Here is an 18,796-nt window from a genome sequence, read left to right on the forward strand (position 1 = left end):
GACGTCGAGCGTCAAGCAGGACGCGACATCAAGCGTCAAGCAGGGCGCGACGTCAAGCGTCCAGCAATATGTCCATTGGAGTTACACCCATTCAGAAGTCAGAATTGAGGTACGCACCCTTTTTTCTTCCTCTCTTTTTCCTCAAGAATTGGTCAAAGAGTTTTTTTCCCCCATTAGCCCAAAAGGCCACACAGGATTTGGTGTCTAAAACAGAAAGGAAGGTTCTGCCTACTTCTTTCTCAAGCTGCACAAACAACTCTAGGAGCCAGACTAAACAACTTCAGGCAACTTGGGAGAGTAGAGGAGCAGACCTTTGGTCTGTACAGTTACTAAAGGAGGGATTCGAAATCTTTTTCATAGGGAAACCTCCTTTAATAGTAACTACAATAGATCTCTCTGCCAGATTCAGAGAGTAGTCAAAGAGACAGGCTATGCAACATCAAATGTCTTTCTTATTGGAGAAGGAGGCAATAGAAACCAGTCCTGGATGTAAGTGCTCTTAACGCCTTCGTTCAGAGGACAAAGTTCTCCATGGAGACATTGAATCAGTCCTAGCAACAGTGAGAAAGGACGACTGGATGGTCTCTTTAGACCTCCAGGATGCTTACTTCCACATCCCCTTCCTTCTGAACTTCAAGCAATACCTGAGGTTCGTGTATAAGGAGGAAGTTTTCCAGTTTTGAGCTCTTTGTTTTGGCCTAAGCATCGCCCCTCAAATAGAGGGTGCGTCCACTAGGACCTGTCGTTCTTCCAGCCATAGACCTCTTCCAAGCTCCCCAACCCCTGGGAGAAGGAATGTCAAACGACGAAAGGAAACGAGGTGTTAGCGCCCGAGCACTCGTCCCCTCGAGCGTACCTGTTGACATGTCACAGGACGCTCGCCCTCACCATGTGAAAGGCGAGGTGAAAGTGTTTTCGTCCTCCTCGGATGACGCAGCACCCAGACGGGGCTGGTGTCTTGCATCCTGACCTTTGAAGAGGAAGATTGCCTCTGTCAAACGGCGTCGTGTCATGACGCCTCAATCTCCAGGTTGCAGCCATTGGCGCAGTCCGGAGCGTGTCCTACTCGGAGCTCATTCCTACAATCGCTGCCTGGAGGGTCTGCAGATGGCGTTGTGCTTATCAGAAGAACTGGGTCTTCTGAGAAACAGAGACAAGTCTCAACTGACACCATCCCAAGAGATCATTTATTTAGGGATGGAGATTCAGTCAAGTTTTTTCGTGCTTTTCCGTCTGCCTCAGGATGGAGCAAGCCCTGTTACAGCTTCTTTGTTTTCTAGAGAAACGGAAGTGTTCTGTGAGAGAGTGGATGAGTCTGCTGGAACCCTCTCTTCGTTGGAGCAGTTTGTCTCCCTGAGAAGACTGAATCTTCGCCCTCTTCAGTTCCACCTCAAACGACCATTGGAACAAGGGAAAGGAAATAGAGACAAAATGCATCCCCATTACGGAATCCGTAGAGGTTGCCTTCAGTGGTGGATCTATCCGTTCAAACTTCTAGAAGGTCTTTCCTTGGAACAGAGGCATAAACCAGAAGAAGCTATTGGCAGTCCTGTTGGCTCTCAAAAGCTTTGAAAGGTCAGTACTGAACAGAGTGGTGCAGGTCAACGCCTACAACACTACAGCGTTGGCCTACATAGCCAAACAAGGCGGAACCCACTCAAGGTCTTTTTACGAGACTGCGAGAGTTCTTCTTTACTGGACAAAAGAGAAGAATGTAACCCTTGTAAAAAGGTTTTATAACAGAGTCAGCACGAGAGGTTAAGTTCTGTCCACAGAATGGACGCTTCATCAAGAGGTCGGCTAAAACCTGTAGCGGATTTGGGGTCGTCCTTGTGTAGACCCGTTCGCAACCTCGAAAACGAACAGGTTGGAGACATACTGCTCCCCAGTGCCAGATCTCAAAGCAGTCCACGTAGACGTTTTTCTTTTTAGATTGGTCTCATCTGGATGTGTATGCATTCCTTCCGTTCAAGATTGTCCACGAAGTGTCGCAAAAAATTTGTGTCACGAGGGAACCAGCGTGACTCTAGTGGCCCCCCTTTTAGCCCTCAAGAGAGTGGTTCACAGAGGTACTAGAATGGATGGTGGACTCCCCGAGAAGCCTTCCATTAAGAGTAGATTTACTCAAACAACCCCACTTGGAAGATACCATCAAAAACTCCAAGCTCTTCTGCTAACTGCCTTCAGACTATTGGAAAACTCTCAAGAGCTAGAGGTTTTTCGAAGGAGGCAGCTGGAGCGATTGCAAGGCAAGGAGGTCTTCTACCATCAAGGTTTTTAGAGAATGGTTCAGTCATCTCTGTTTTTCTCTCCCAGTACCTCTGTGACTCAGATTGCTGATTTCTTGTTATACCTTAGAAGGAAACGTAGGTTTTCCGTCAAGGGATACAGGAGCATGCTAGCGGCCTTCTTCAGGCATAGGAAGTTGGTCTTTTCTAATTATAAAGGCTTACAGGATCTTCTCAATTTCTTGAGACATCTAAGGAACGGCACCAGAAATCACCAGCTTAGAATCTGGATATAGTCCTGAAGTACCTAATGAGTGACAGGTTGGAGCCTTTGCACTGAGCCTCGTTTAAGGACCTCACTATGAAGACTTTCCTTTTGGTCAGTATGGCGACAGCTAAAGGGGTCAGTGAGATTCATGCCTTCAACGAGAACATAGGCTTTAGAGATAACAAAGCTTTCTGCTCTTTGCAGCTAGTTTTTCTTGCTAGAACGAACGCCCTTCTCAACCCTGGCTCATGGCCTTTTTTGAGATTCCAAATCTTTCGGATGTGGTTCGTGAGAAATTGGAGAAGGTCCTGTTACCAGGAAGAGCCCTGAAGTTCTACCGGGAAAGAATGAAAGAGTTACGAGGCAAGTCAGAAGCTCTTTGGTGCTCGGTTCTAAAAGCCTTCGTTACATGTCAAAGAATGAACTTTCCTTCTTCATCAGGCTCTTAATAAGAGAGGCTCATTCACATTGTAGTGAGGCAGACCTCAAGCTTTTGAAGGTCTAGACACATGAAGTTAGAGCTGTGGCAACTTCCGTAGCCTTCAAGCAGAATAGGTTTTTTCAAAGCATTATGAACACAACCTTCTGGAGGAGTAAATCTGTGTTCACCTCACACAATTTGAAACGTGTCCAGACTCTTTATGAGGACTGCTACACTCTGGGACCATTCGTAGCAACGAGCGCAGTAGTTGGAGAAGGTTCTCCCACTATATTCTTATAATCTAATACTGTACCCTTTTCTTCTCTTGGAATGCTTGTACTGTATTTTATGGTTGTTCGTGGAGATTGGACGACAATCTTCTACAATCATTGATTTTAGTCAGGTGGTCATTTTGTTCCTTGGGAGTGCCCGGAACAATGGTATTGGAGGAGGTCCTGTCACATAGAGGTTTTTATATCGATTTGACAGCTCTTAGAGGTCTTCAGTCCCCTGGGGGGATCGCTGGATCTCATAAGGAAAGCGGACATAATGAAAGAATTCATTGAAGTCAGCTTCCTTATCAGGTACGAACCCTTGAGCTTGTTTATTAACTCTTAAGTAAAATTCCAACAATGTTGGCTGTCTCCGACCCTCCACCAAGGGTGTCAATCAGCTATACAGTACAGTGAACCCTCGCTACTTCGCGGTTCGACCATCGCGGATTCACCACTTCGCGGGTTTTTTCCATAACCCATATATATATACATATCGCGGATTTTCCGGAAAATTCGAAAATACCGCGAAATCTGAAGACAACCAAATACGATATTTTGTTACCTGTAATTCCATTAATACTGTAATTAGTAATATCTTCTCTTACTGATTGTTCATTGCATTACATATGATATATAATTCAGCACAGAAAGAAATAAAACACGAAAAGAGAATGTGATCATACGATAATACAGTACTGTATACAGCACGTAGTAAAATTAAATCGAACATGAAACGCAAATCAGATGCAGTCATACCATATTAGAATGGTGTAAGGCTGCTGATGGCTACTACTGTACTACAAATGTAATGGATGTGCTTCTTTTCCATGAATCTTTTGTATGTTTACGTACGTAGTACTGCATCCAATAATATTCTTTGTTGCAAAAATCACATTTCGAATAAGCGTACGAGAGAGAGAGAGAGAGAGAGAGACACATCCTACAACAAAAGCGTAAAATAGCGTACGTAAAGCTGTATTATTATTATTGTTATTACAGTATTATTATTATTGTTGTTGTTGTTAATGAAATTATTATTGTTATTATTATTATCATTATTATTATTATTATTACTGTATTATCATACGATAATTCAGTACTGTATACAGTACGTAGTAAAATTAAATCGAACATGAAACGCAAATCAGATGCAGTCATACAATATTAGAATGGTGTAAGGCTGCTGATGGCTACTACTGTACGTACAGTACTACAAATGTAATGGATGTGCTTCTTTTCCATGAATCTTTTGTATGTATACGTACGTAGTACAGTACTGCATCCAATAATATTCTTTGTTGCAAAAATCACATTTCGAATAAGCGTACGAGAGAGAGAGAGAGAGAGAGAGAGAGAGAGAGAGAGAGAGAGAGAGAGAGAGAGAGAGAGAGAGAGAGAGAGAGACACACACACATCCTACAAAAGAATAAAATACTGTAGCATACGTAAAGCTATTAAATATTGTTATTATTATTGTTGTTGTTGTTAATAAAATTATGATTGTTATTATTATCATTATTATTATTATTATTACAGTACTGTACTGTATTATTATCATTATTTATTATTATTATTATTAATACGTACGTACGGTATGCGCGGGGTATCTTGTATGAGTTGGTAACCTACGCATCATATACTGTAAGACGGGTTGTGATTGGTTCAAGCGCTGATAGATGACGAATCAGAACTCAAGTTTTGTTATCTAGCCTGTGATTGGTGTTTTGCCATCATCTCCAGCTTCCAGCATCTAGGTTCTCGCGGGCCCGGGTCGTCCACTCTGTTCCCGCGTATCGCTGAGTAGACGTTCTTAAGTTTGTGAATCTGTGCTGTGTGCGACCTTTTTAAGTTGAACTTTTTGTCAAATCCTACTGTACAATGGCTCCCAAGCGTTCTGCTTCTACTAAGGCTGGTAGTGAGCCTAAACGCCACCGAAGGATGATGACGATAGCTGAGAAGGTTACGCTTCTCGATATGTTAAAAGATGGTAGAAGTTACGCGTCCGCAGCCCGCCATTTTGGGATCAACGAATCTACTGTTCGCTATATCAAGAAGGACGAGGCGAACATTAGAAAGACGGCTGCAATCACCTTTAGCAGATCAGCGAAGCGAGTCGTTACAACGCGTAATAAAACGATCGTACGCATGGAAGGTGCTTTAGCTGTGTGGATTGCCGACTGCCGGAAGAAGAACATAGCCTTGGATACGAACACCATCCAAACAAAGGCTTTGAGCTTGTATCAGAATTTTGCTGCAAAGGAACCTCAAGACGACGACGGCAACCATGCTGAAGAAGATGATTCAGATGATCCTCAACCAGGGACATCCACTGATTCCCAGCCTCAGAAACGTTTTTCCGCCAGCAAAGGATGGTTCGCGAAGTTTCAGAAACGCTTCGCCCTGAAAAGCGTTTCCCTGCATGGGGAGGCTGCTTCGGCTGACACTGCCGCTGCTGAAACTTACGTGAACCAGACGTTCAAGAATATTATCGCCGAAGGTGAATACAAGCCGGAACAAGTCTTTAATATGGATGAGACCGGCTTGTTTTGGAAGAGAATGCCGTCGCGAACTTTCCTGTTCAAAGAGGAAGCCAAAGCCTCTGGCTTTAAAGCATTCAAGGATTGCGTTACCCTCGTGATGTGTGGCAATGCTGCTGGATTTTTGCTAAAGCCGGGGCTTATTTATAAGTCGAAAAATCCTCGCGCTTTGAAAAATAAAAATAAGAATCTCCTTCCCGTGTACTGGATGCATAATCAAAAAGCATGGATTACGAAGATGCTGACCTCCAACTGGTTCCATCAGTGTTTTATCCCGCAAGTCAGCAAATATCTCTTAGAGAAGGGCTTGCCATTCAAGATCCTTCTCCTTATGGATAACGCTGGTGGACACGCAACTGACCTGTCGCATGAGGGCATTCAGGTTGAGTTCCTGCCACCCAACACCACGTTATTAATTCAACCGATGGACCAGGGGGTTATCAGGGCGTTCAAGGCCCTCTACACGAAGAACACCTTGGCGGACCTCGTTGCGTGTGTGGATGCTGCCCAAGATGATGAGGATGAAGATTTTAACTTGAAGGCGTACTGGCGCCAGTACACCATAGCCACGTGCCTGCAGAATATTCAGAAGGCACTTCAAGAGATGAAACCTGCAACTGTGAATGTGAGCTGGAAGAAGTTGTGGCCCCAGATTGTTTACGACGACGAGGGATTTACACCTGCTGAAATCCAACACTCTGCAGTACGCAAATCTGTGCAGTTGGCTGCCATAATTGGAGGTGACGGGTTTGGCGACATGACGACTGAAGACGTCGACGAGTTGTTGGACTGCCATTCCCAGCCCCTAACTGACGCAGACCTCGAAGACCTGACGAAATCGGCAAGCGAAGAAGAGAGTGAAATCCAGGAAGAGACCCAAGAAAATGTCGAAGAAACGGGCTTAACATTAGAACGGCTTGCCAAGGCCTGCAACCATGCGAAGGAGTTGAAAGAAATGTTGCAAGAGTGGGACGAGGATATGGTTCGCTCGATGCAATTCTGCAACAAGGTTGGTGACATAATGACTCCCTACAAAATGCTCTTAGATCGAAAAAAGAAGCAGCGGCAACAACTTCCGATCACAATGTTCTTCCAGCCTCGCAAAAAAGAGCCAGTTCCTCCTGCTAGTACGCCTTCGGAAGAAATTGAAGAAGTTTCCCAGGAAGAAGTTGAAGAGGTGTCCCAGGAAAAGACACCTCCGTCTGAAGAGACGTAAAATACTACCTGGCTGCACAGTAGAACACATCATCAGCTTCATCATCATCATTTCTACTGTGCAGCAAATTCATCGCCATCATCATTCAAGTTTTTCTTCAACTTCTTTCGCGGTGAGTACAGTAACAATCTTTATTTTTTACTTTAATATTCTCACATTCTAAAACTGTATTTGTGCCTGTTTTATAGTTTAGTACTGTACGTACTGTATGCATTAAGTTAAAGGGAAGGTTTTAAAAGTCTACATGTTGTAACCTATCATATTTTTTTTGTTTAAAATTTACATTTACGTACGTAAAAAAATCTCTCTCTCTCTCTCTCTCTCTCTCTCTCTCTCTCTCTCTCTCTCTCTCTCTCTCTCTCTCTCTCTCTCGTAAATTGATTTTTTATGTTTAAAATTTACATTTACTGTACGTACGTAAAAAACAATCTCTCTCTCTCTCTCTCTCTCTCTCTCTCTCTCTCTCTCTCTCTCTCTCTCTCTCTCTCTCTCTCTCTCTCTCTCGTAAATTGATTTTTTATGTTTAAAATTTACATTTACTGTACGTACGTAAAAAACAATCTCTCTCTCTCTCTCTCTCTCTCTCTCTCTCTCTCTCTCTCTCTCTCTCTCTCTCTCTCTCTCTCTCTCTCTCGTAAATTGTTTTCCTGCTTTGCTACGTACAATACTGTATGTACTGTACAGTACTGTATGATTTTATATAGATACGGTAAATTATATTTGTAAGGTAACATATTTTGTAAATGCTTTTACTGTAAATACTGTACTGTATCATTATTTATCACTATCATCATGCGCGTTAAATGCCTTGTTTGTTCTGAGCGTACAGTACTTTATGACGCCGTCGTTTCAGGCGGCGTCATAAAGAAAAACATTTCATTTGGAAGTCCTAAGAAAAATACGTAAACTAAAACATTGGTAATAAAAAAATCAACATACTGTATAATCAATATAATCGATGCAAAAACTAACCTATACATATATGTGTACACTAAATGAGTTTGTTTCTTCATTATGATCAGAGATGAACGTAAACAAAACATTGGTTGCCATTTTTTATCGTGCTTTTTAGGTGTTTAGGAAACGCGTGATATAAAATCGCCTTTAATATTTGTGCCTGTTTTAGTTTAGGGTGCTGTAGTACATGCATTAAGTGTTCTGTACATTAAAGGGTGGTTTGTTAACAGTACTACGTACAAGGGAAGGTTTTAAAAGTCCGAATATTCATGTTAAATAAATAGGTAAATATGATGTCACTACTTCGCGGAATTTCACCTATCGCGGCCGCGTCTGGAACCTATCTACCGCGATAAACGAGGGTTCACTGTATATATAACTACCGGGTAAGTCAGATGTTTAAAAATGATATTTTCATAATAAAATAAATTTTTGAACATACTTACCCGGTAGTTATATATAATTTAATTCCCCCCCTCCTCCCATCTAGAGACCTATGGGCATGGAAGATCTGAGGAATCACTGGAATGGTTCCAGGTACCTTACTAGAGGGCTACCTAATCGGCGATTGCCGCGAGTTTTGAAATTTCTGCCGGGACGTCAGGGACTAAAGCTATATATATAACTACCGGGTAAGTATGTTCAAAAATTTATTTTATTATGAAAATATCATTTTACTAATTCTTTTACTGACTCTTTTTCAGTTATGTTATCAGTAATCAAAAGTTAATGTTGCACAAAGGCCAGTCGGACATTTTGCGAAAACAGGTTGACTGCCTTAAGAAGTGTTCAGCATTGGAAATAACACATATTGAGGGCAAAGCAGAAGTTGTTGATTATCAAGAACAAGATTACACTCAAGATATAACTTCCCTTATGAGTTCTCGTTCTCAAAAAGATAAGAAAGAAAAAGAAAAAGAAAAAAGTATAATGAAAACTATTATATATAAAGGGAAAATAGGTCAATTTAAGGTATCGACTGAAATTGTCTCTCAGCATTTGGTAAGTACAGTACAGTTGTTTAATACAGAATTCAAAAAAAATTTTTTAGCTTTGTAACAATGAGTTATATTTCTATGAACCTCATCTAACATTCATATTGCTTCTCCAGAAGTTTGTTCTTATCCGTGTTTACCACCAAAATTTATTAAAAGTTTTCCCGTTTCCTTTCCTTTTAAAAGATACATGTCTCTAGTAAAGTAATATAACAATATACAGGTAATGACAAGGAGCACCAGCAGTTCCATGTTTTTCCGATATCTCATCGCAACGGGAAGTTGAAGATGTATCCCATTCCATTTTGTGATAAGGTTATTCCTATGCAGATACAAACTTCTGAATCATTTAAATGGGTTACTCCTAATCTCGGTTTTTATACATACATACATATACCAAAGGCACTTCCCCCAATTTTTGGGGGTAGCCGACATCAACAAATGAAGCAAAACAAAAAAAAGGGGACCTCTACTCTCTACGTTCCTCCAGCCTAACCAGAGACTCAACCGAGTTCAGCTGGTACTGCTAGGGTGCCACAGCCCAACCTCCCACATTATCCACCACAGATGAAGCTTCATAATGCTGAATCCCCTACTGCTGCTACCTCCGCGGTCATCTAAGGCACCGGAGGAAGCAGCAGGGCCTACCGGAACTGCGTCACAATCGCTCGCCATTCATTCCTATTTCTAGAACGCTCTCTTGCCTCTCTCACATCTATCCTCTTATCACCCAGAGCTTTCTTCACACCATCCATCCACCCAAACCTTGGCCTTCCTCTTGTACTTCTCCCATCAACTCTTGCATTCATCACCTTCTTTAGCAGACAGCCATTTTCCATTCTCTCAACATGGCCAAACCACCTCAACACATTCATATCCACTCTAGCCGCTAACTCATTTCTTACACCCGTTCTCACTCTCACCACTTTGTTCCTAACCCTATCTTCTCGAGATACACCAGCCATACTCCTTAGACACTTCATCTCAAACACATTCAATTTCTGTCTCTCCATCCCTTTCATTCCCCACAACTCCAATCCATACATCACAGTTGGTACAATCACTTTCTCATATAGAACTCTCTTTACATTCATGCCCAACCCTCTATTTTTTACTACTCCCTTAACTGCCCCCAACACTTTGCAACCTTCATTCACTCTCTGACGTACATCTGCTTCCACTCCACCATTTGCTGCAACAACAGACCCCAAGTACTTAAACTGATCCACCTCCTCAAGTAACTCTCCTTTCAACCTGACATTCAAACCTTGCACCACCTTCCCTTCTCGTACATCTCATAACCTTACTCTTAACCAAATTAACTCTCAACTTCCTTCTCTCACACACCCTTCCAAATTCTGTCACTAGTCGGTCAAGCTTCTCTTCTGTGTCTTCTACCAGTACAGTATCATCCGCAAACAACAACTGATTTACCTCCCATTCATGGTCATTCTCGCCTACCAGTTTTAATCCTCGTCCAAGCACTCGAGCATTCACCTCTCTCACCACTCCATCAACATACAAGTTAAACAACCACGGCGACATCACACATCCCCGTCTCAGCCCCACTCTCACTGGAAACCACTCACTCACTTCATTTCCTATTCTAACACATGCTTTACTACCTTTGTAGAAACTTTTCACTGCTTGCAACAACTCCATATAACCTCATCACATTCCACATTGCTTCCCTATCAACTCTATCATATGCTTTCTCCAGATCCATAAACGCAATATACACCTCCTTACCTTTTGCTAAATATTTCTCGCATATCTGCCTAACTGTAAAAATCTGATTCATACAACCCCTACCTCTTCTAAAACCACCCTGTACTTCCAAGATTGCATTCTCTGTTTTATCCTTAATCCTATTAATCAGTACTCTACCATACATTTTTCCAACTACACTCAACAAACTAATACCTCTTGAATTACAACACTCATGCACATCTCCCTTACCCTTATATAGTGGTACAATACATGCACAAACCCAATCTACTGGTACCATTGACAACACAAAACACATATTAAACAATCTCACCAACCATTCAAGTACAGTCACACCCCTTTCCTTCAACATCTCAGCTTTCACACCATCCATACCAGATGCTTTTCCTACTCTCGTTTCATCTAGTGCTCTCCTCACTTCCTCTATTGTAATCTCTCTCTCATTCTCATCTCCCATCACTGGCACCTCAACACCTGGAACAGCAATTATATCTGCCTCCCTATTATCCTCAACATTCAGCAAACTTTCAAAATATTCCGCCCACCTTTTCCTTGCCTCCTCTCTTTTTAACAACCTTCCATTTCCATCTTTCACTGTCTCTTCAATTCTTGCGCCAGCCTTCCTTACTCTCTTCACTTCTTTCCAAAACTTCTTCTTATTCTCTTCATATGACTGACCCAATCCCTGACCCCACCTCAGGTCAGCTGCCCTCTTTGCCTCATGTACCTGGTTTTTATGACCAGACAATAAAAAAAGAGAGAGGGTTCAATTGCATCATAATAGGATGCTAGGTAACCCCACTGAATGGCTTCATCACTTGCCATCTGATTGTCATGCTAATAGGAGGCATCCCCTTCTCTCTTCTACAATCATGACCATTATATCTACACTCGATACTCTTAAAGTGCTTAGTGCATTGTGTCTTTTCTATTATTACTGTGAGTACCTGTGCTTCCATTATTTGTGAGTACAAGTGTGTTGTATCATGGCTAGTATATAGAGAGTCATGCATTTGTGCCTGGCCGTGACAGACACCCTTGTGGCACCTTCAGGAGTTGTGATGATGTCGACCCTCATGCCGTGGAAAGATAGCACTGTGATTCAAATAACTGTTGTGGGGAGTAGATGTTTCACTGTTCCTCCCAATGAAATAATGTTTCAAGTTCAAGTACTAATCAAACAGGTTTTTTTTACTTCAAGGGAAAATCTAGAGAAGAATAGGCCATTTTTTTTTAATGTGAAGTTGATGACAATATGACATATCAAATAATCACTTATTAGTCTAAGTTTTGTTAGTGATGAACATTAAAAGCTTGTTATTTATTCTCAAAAGGCCATAAAATTTTGCTTGCAAGGGGTAAGTCTGACTTACCTGCCAGGTTGCTTACCCTAATCTGACCAACATATTGTAGTCTTGTGTTCATAGTCAAATAAGTTTCATTCATTATGGGTTCTGAATGTTCACAGAGTTGAGATCCTCTCGCAGAGCCTCAAATTCCTTAACTAATTTATGGCCTGCTGCTATCCTGTGAATTTCCACATTCTTAGTCACTCTAGACATCTACTGTAGATTTAAGTCAGAAGACTGATTTGGTAGTCTGGATCTTCATATCCCTCCTCTCACTAAAGTAAGTTCTCTTAAGCAACCTAGTTTTTTGTGTAAATGGCATTTCCTATCATAGGATTCTCTTAACGATTTAACCCTCTGAGGATCCAATGATCCACCGTTCTTGTAGCTATATAGAAAATTTATTCAGCTTTCTAATGCAATTCTAATTTTCTTTCTACCTTTTTTTCCTCTCTCAACATAAGTAGGTTGACATATGACATCATTGCTCACCATAAAATTGTCTACAAGCTGTGAGCCTGACAGTGATTTTGTCACAGCCAGGTTTACCAGAGGGTTAATGGTTGGTGATGTGTCCGCTAAAGCTGGTCAGTTGCATTGCAATCTGAGTAACAGTTTGTTTTATTTTCTTACAAGCTTGGCCACTAGCTTATCACAGGTTTCGTTGGGTAAATATTAACACTGATGCTTTTTATTGATGTTATGAGTCTTACTATAAAGGGGACTAAAATATTATAGTGGGTTATTTGTATTCAGTGAAGAAATATAGTTGAAAATAGTGAATAGTTTAATCAACAAAATAATGTATCACTAGTACTCTGGAGGTGATGTTGTATTGGCAATGCTTTTTGTTCTTGAACCGCAACATATGCGCAGCCCTTAAGTGCCACTTGTAAACAGAGAGCCTGAGAGATAATTGTTGAGTTACTTCTGAGTCATCTACAGGTAGTGTTCGACTTACGACCTATGCGACTTATAACAATTCGACTTTACGTCGACTTTTTCAGGTTGATGACGTCACAAGTCTATCGGAAATAGGACGAATATTTCCTTGAAAATAATCTATTATCTTGTATAAAAATAAATTGATTTATCTTGGTAAATTATTATTTTCTTTTATTGTTAATATACAGTATCTATTTTCAGTAAAAAATACATTAAGAAAAGTTTTGATATCTGTCGAGTTCATATTATATGTCTGGTGACGTCATATTACCGGCGGAAAGCGACCAGGCAATACAGTGATTTCCTTCCAATAGGCTAACGATTAATATTAGTATTCCCATTATCGAAATATTAAGTACAGTAACAATACAAAGTATTTTGTGGGTCTGTATCGGTTGTCATGATTACTACGTAGCATAAATTTGACTGTACGTTAGTTTTATTTAATCTCTGATAATACATTGATATTTATCTAAAAAAGTATACTACTGTAATAGGACTAATATTTTCTTGAAAATAATATATTTCCTTTTACATTATAGAAATGAAATACTTTTGCTTGGTAAGTTAGCATTTTCTTTTCATTTCTTGCAAGAAAAAAGAAAATAAATTTACATATTTTGCAAGTAATTCTTCGTAGAGTTTACGTCACGTGTCTTGTGATGTCAAGTATCTGGCGGAAGCTCGCTGACAAACTGAATGATTTCCTTTCATTGTGTTACCGAGTAATCTTATTACAGCATTCCCATCATCGAAACACCGAGTAACGAATCAAGTATTTTAGTAGTCTGTATCATTAATTATGAGATTAGTACAACTTATCGTAAATTTTAAAAAAAAAGTCTGATGACGTCATATTTCTGGTGGAAGGCGAGAGGCAAATCAAGTGGTTTCCTTCCGATGCGTTACTATTCCCCTAATCGAAACATCGAATAATGATGTAAAGAATTTTTGAATAATTTTCAAAGAAATGTGAAGATATAACTGAATTGAAAATCAAAATACACACACAGATTCTTTTTATAACTAATGATAAAGTCTATGAACGAACTGTATGGAAAATGTGATACCCTACAACATATTGGCACTGTTGTAATATTCATTATGAAGAGATTTCGAACATCAAGAAAATTATATAAATCAGTGTTATTCGTACTATACAGTATGTGCGCATAATTGTAATATGGCAGTGTGACCTTGAGATCAGCTTATGCCAACCGCAAGTAAATCAAAAGTATTTGTTAATTATTGATATGATTAAGAAATTGAAAAATAAAATATAAACGTTCTTTAATAAACCACAATTAAACACAATAATGTCTAATGAAATATGAAGGCTTAATATTGAAATAAAAATTGAATACTTTATCAAGCTTCAAAAATGAACTACCCGTATGCGATTGCAAGAGCAAGCACACACACACAAGCACAGAGAAAGAGCTACAACGATTTTGCATTATACCTAATGATAAGATGAACTGTATGGAAACTGATTTCCTGTAACATATTGGTGCTGATGTAATATTCATCATGAAGATATTTCTAATAAGTCAAGAAATTATAAAAAGAATATGCCATACGTATGTACGCAATATTTTGATACGGTAGGTAGCGGCACTTTCAGATCAGCTGATCATAACCAAAGGTAAACAAAATTTTAAGTACTTCTCGATTGGTAGAATGCTTCCAATATTGAAAAATAGAATACAAAAATGCATTAATAAAGCATATGATATCCTATGAAACAAGAAAATGGAATAATGATAGACAATAAGAAAATATTGATAAAATATGATCAAGATTATTGCCAAATCATAACGCATCATAATAAATCTACGGAAACTTCCCTTTCTTAGTTCGACATATGACGAAATTGACTTACGACGCATCTCTCGGTCCCTATCTCTGTCGCAAGTTACTCCTAGTTTTTTGTTTTCTTCACAACCAGACAATCAAAGAAAAGGTGTTTAATTGGATTACACTATAGTTGCTAAAAAACCACACCGCACGGCGGCACAGGGCGCCTTCTCATGACGCACTTCGCTACACTCCTGGTCGTGAAGATGAGAGGACGTATCCTTACTTCACCTCAACGATAAGACATCTGCATTCACCATCACATATTCCCTCTGATGGTCCAGCTTGAGAGTCTCAATGATGAGTTGGGTAATGGTGGTGGGGTGATTATCCACCCTTACAGGTTCAGCCATACTATTAAGGCCAGTTATGAGAGACCAGACTAAGACTGGACCTCTATAAACTTCTTTGTTTCACTTTTTTCTTTTCTTGCTCTCTGAATTTTGTTGACAACCATCATTAGAACATTGACCTGTTTTTTTTATATGCTTCAGATTTAGACACCATCACCCTCTGGCAGACTCAAATGGGTACAGACTTAGTCTGTTAAGAGTTGGGCTCCAGTGATCCAGTTTTAAGTCATCCCATATTTGCGGGTAATGGGTGATGCCAGGCTTTGAAGTCGTCAGTGGGAGGGGTAACTACCCCCATTGACCACTATACACCCACCTAAAGAGAGGCAACCACCCTCTAATAGAGGACTGGTCCCCGTTGAAACCTCTTCTCATGTTGAGTCACATGGAATAAGAGGACTGACATCTTAATAAGAGGTGGATAACCGGCTTGCTCCTTTTCTGGAAACTAACCCCTCTGGTGACAATTTGGAAAATACGAGCATGGACCTCTGTATTGACAACTCCAACTCAGGTTCTAATATTGTAACATTAGAACCTCTTTCATGTCATGTAAAGAATGATTATAATAAAACAGAGAAGATAGAGAGAGTATGAAATGATGACAGGACAGAAAAATATAGAAAAGTAGTATTACATGGTCACTATGAAGTAGTGAATTATGATTTTTTTTATTTTGGAATTTGAAAATGGAAGACGTGAGTTTTAAAGCTAATATGGAAATAGTTAATATATTTGGAGGGCAGCCAAAAACTCTTACCCAGGGAAATGGAAGTCTCTTGATAGAGACACTATCCCCAATACAAAGCAAAAGATTGAAAATTCTTTCAACATTGGATGGTCATAGTGTCAAATGCTTTTTGCACCCCATCTTCAACCAGAGTAGGGGTGTGATATATGCTTCAGAATTACTATGCATAGAGAAAAAAGAAATTGAGGATGAACTGAAAAGTCAAGTAGTAAAAGTAGTTAGAATGAGAAAGTGTTCCTCTTGCTACTTAGGTTGTAACATTTGATCAACGTAGACTACCTAATGTTATTAAAGCTGGTTGGCTATCTTTGAAGGTAAAACCATACATCCCTTCACCATTGTGATGATATCGCCAAATGTATGGCCATTTAAGCCAGAAGTACAAGGAAAAACTAAATGATAATCCAGCTATTTGTGCCAATGGTGGAAAAAATAGTCATGGAGCATGCACAGAAAGTTCAAGTTGTATACTTTGTTGGAAAGTACACCATCTGCGTTTAGAAGAGGCTCGTAAAAGAGCTCTTGAAAAGCAGATAAGGCCAGGTCAACCTTTTTCACTGGTTTTGAAGAAAAACTTGCCAAAGCATGCTGACAAAAATAGTATCCTCACTTCCAACATAAAGAAAGATATGAAAGTAGTTAAAGCAGATTAAAGTCCCATTGAAAAATTATATCCAGAAAGTGTAGAAACATAAAAATAGATACAGTACTTAAAGATCAGAAAAACATTCAAAAGCCATCTCCCATTCTAAACAATAACGCAAACCTCTCTCATGCTGTGTCCTTGCCTGATTTGATGGAGGTTCCACTTAAAACCAATTTACCCAGTGCACCTGTAGTGGTGAAGGGGCAAAAACCTGGTAGCTCACGACCTTCTCTCTCGCTCCCTTCCATAAGAATTATTAAAGTTATGACCTCAAATAAATGTTATGTCTTGTCTGAAGATGTATCTGATCAACTGGAAGAAAGTTTAGATCCACCATCCCCTTCAACAATTAGATCAAAAGAACACAAAGAAAATGACAAACACAAAACCCAATATATCAAGATCCTCTCTAGAGAAACCACTGGGAAATAGTGTTAGATCAAAGATTGCCAATGGGAAGACTTCATCCAAGGTGTCTTCCGAAAAAATAAACCATAGTTTTTTCGTCCATTCTGCAATGGAATTGTCCGGGTTTAAGGGCTATTTATGAAGAACTTAATCTTCTCATTTATGAGCACTCTCCTATAATTGTACAGGTATGTCAATAGGAGAGCAAGCTCAGTGCTAATACTCCTTGTCCTTGAGAGTATGTTAGCTATAGCTCACAATATGATGAACTAGCAGGGACCCATGGTGGAAGTCTTATATATGTTCGTTGAAATGTTCCTCAAATATCTTTGCCTATCTGTACCCCTCTGTAGGTAGTGGTTGTACAAATAGATAAAGGGAGAAATACACAATCTGCTCTCTTTACATGCTTCCAAATGATAACATTTCATATGGTAATTTAGTAGAGGTGATTCAACTACTCCCTCAGCCTTTTATCTTACTAAGAGATTTTAAGAGTAGACCACCTTTATAGGGCGATGTTTTGGTAAATGTAAGGGTTAATATTATATCATCAGTTGTGGAGAATGAAGATGTAGGACTCCTTAATACAGGAAAGCCCACACACTTTCATGTTCAGACTGGTAAGTTGTCATGCATTGACCTATCAATGGCAAGCTCTAACTGCCTTCTCAATATTGATTGGAGAACATTAGATGATTGGCATACTAGTGATCATGCACCAATCATTATGAACACCAACAATGGTCCACTTTTACAGAGATCGCCATGATGGAACCTTGACAAGGCGGACTGGGATAGATTTCATGAGCTAAGCGAAATTAAAAGGAATGCAGAATATTTTGAATGTGTTGATGATGTCATAGATTTAATAAATGAACCCTCCATATAGCAGGAGTCAATTGAATTCTCAAAACCACAGGGTTATTTAAACGGCGACCAGTCCCCTGGTGGCCTTCGGAATTAACTGCCCTCCGAAAAACTACAAGAAAATCTTTGACTAGATTGCGTAGATGGCGTACAGTGGAGAATTTGATAACATAAAAAATACAGAGCACAGTTTCGTTGTGCCATGAAAAAAGCTAGGCACCAGTCTTGGATGTCTTTTGTTTGCTCCATTAACAGTAGAAAGCCACCATCTTCCTTGTGGAGGGAAGTAAAAAAGATAGCCATAAAATTCACCCCCAACCCACCACCAGTGCTGAAAGTGAATGGTCAGTATGTGATCATTTCTGCAATGTATCAAGCAAGTGTAAAGTAGCTCCTGGTTACCAGTATAGAAGCAATGAAGAACGGAAGATGCTAAATTTTTCCACAGAAAATGAGGAATCTTACAATAATCCTTTTACTGAAAGGTAATTTTGATTCCGCACTAGTTAATTGCCACAATACAGACCCTAGTCCCGAAGGAATGATCAAACATGTACCTGTTAATACCAAGTTATTTATTTCAAGCATTATTAACAGAATATGGCATGATCATAATTATCCAAGTGTTTGGGAACTAGCCATTAATTTAGCCCTTCTAAAACCTGGTAAGCATAAGTTTTTAGCAGCAAACTATTGACTAATTCCATTGATATGTTGTTTATGTAAGATCATGGAGAAGATGGTCAATGCAAGACTGATGTGGTACCTGGAGAAGAAGTATTTTATCACCTATCCAGTGTGGATGTGTTGATACGACTTGTGTCTTCTATTTTTGAAGCCTTTGCTCCAAAACAGCATGATGTAACAATTTTTTTTTACCTCTAAATGGCATATGATACCGCATGGAGATACAGTATGGTATACTTAAAACCATTCATTGAGAGGAGAACTATCATTGTTCATTCAAGCATTTGTTTCACAGATTTTTTCAA

General features: G+C 39.7%; 1 protein-coding gene across 1 annotated transcript in view; it reads left to right on the top strand.

The window, feature by feature from the left end:
• LOC137655698 (uncharacterized) overlaps positions 1-18,796 on the top strand; it is a 129,947-nt gene that overhangs the window by 81,215 nt on the left and 29,936 nt on the right. The window contains exon 3 of the mRNA XM_068389687.1: positions 8,607-8,904. Within this exon, the coding sequence (XP_068245788.1) occupies positions 8,607-8,904 (298 nt within the window). The remainder of the gene's footprint in view (positions 1-8,606; positions 8,905-18,796) is intronic.

Source organism: Palaemon carinicauda, chromosome 16 (genome assembly GCF_036898095.1).
Source record: "Palaemon carinicauda isolate YSFRI2023 chromosome 16, ASM3689809v2, whole genome shotgun sequence".
Taxonomy (NCBI): domain Eukaryota; kingdom Metazoa; phylum Arthropoda; class Malacostraca; order Decapoda; family Palaemonidae; genus Palaemon; species Palaemon carinicauda.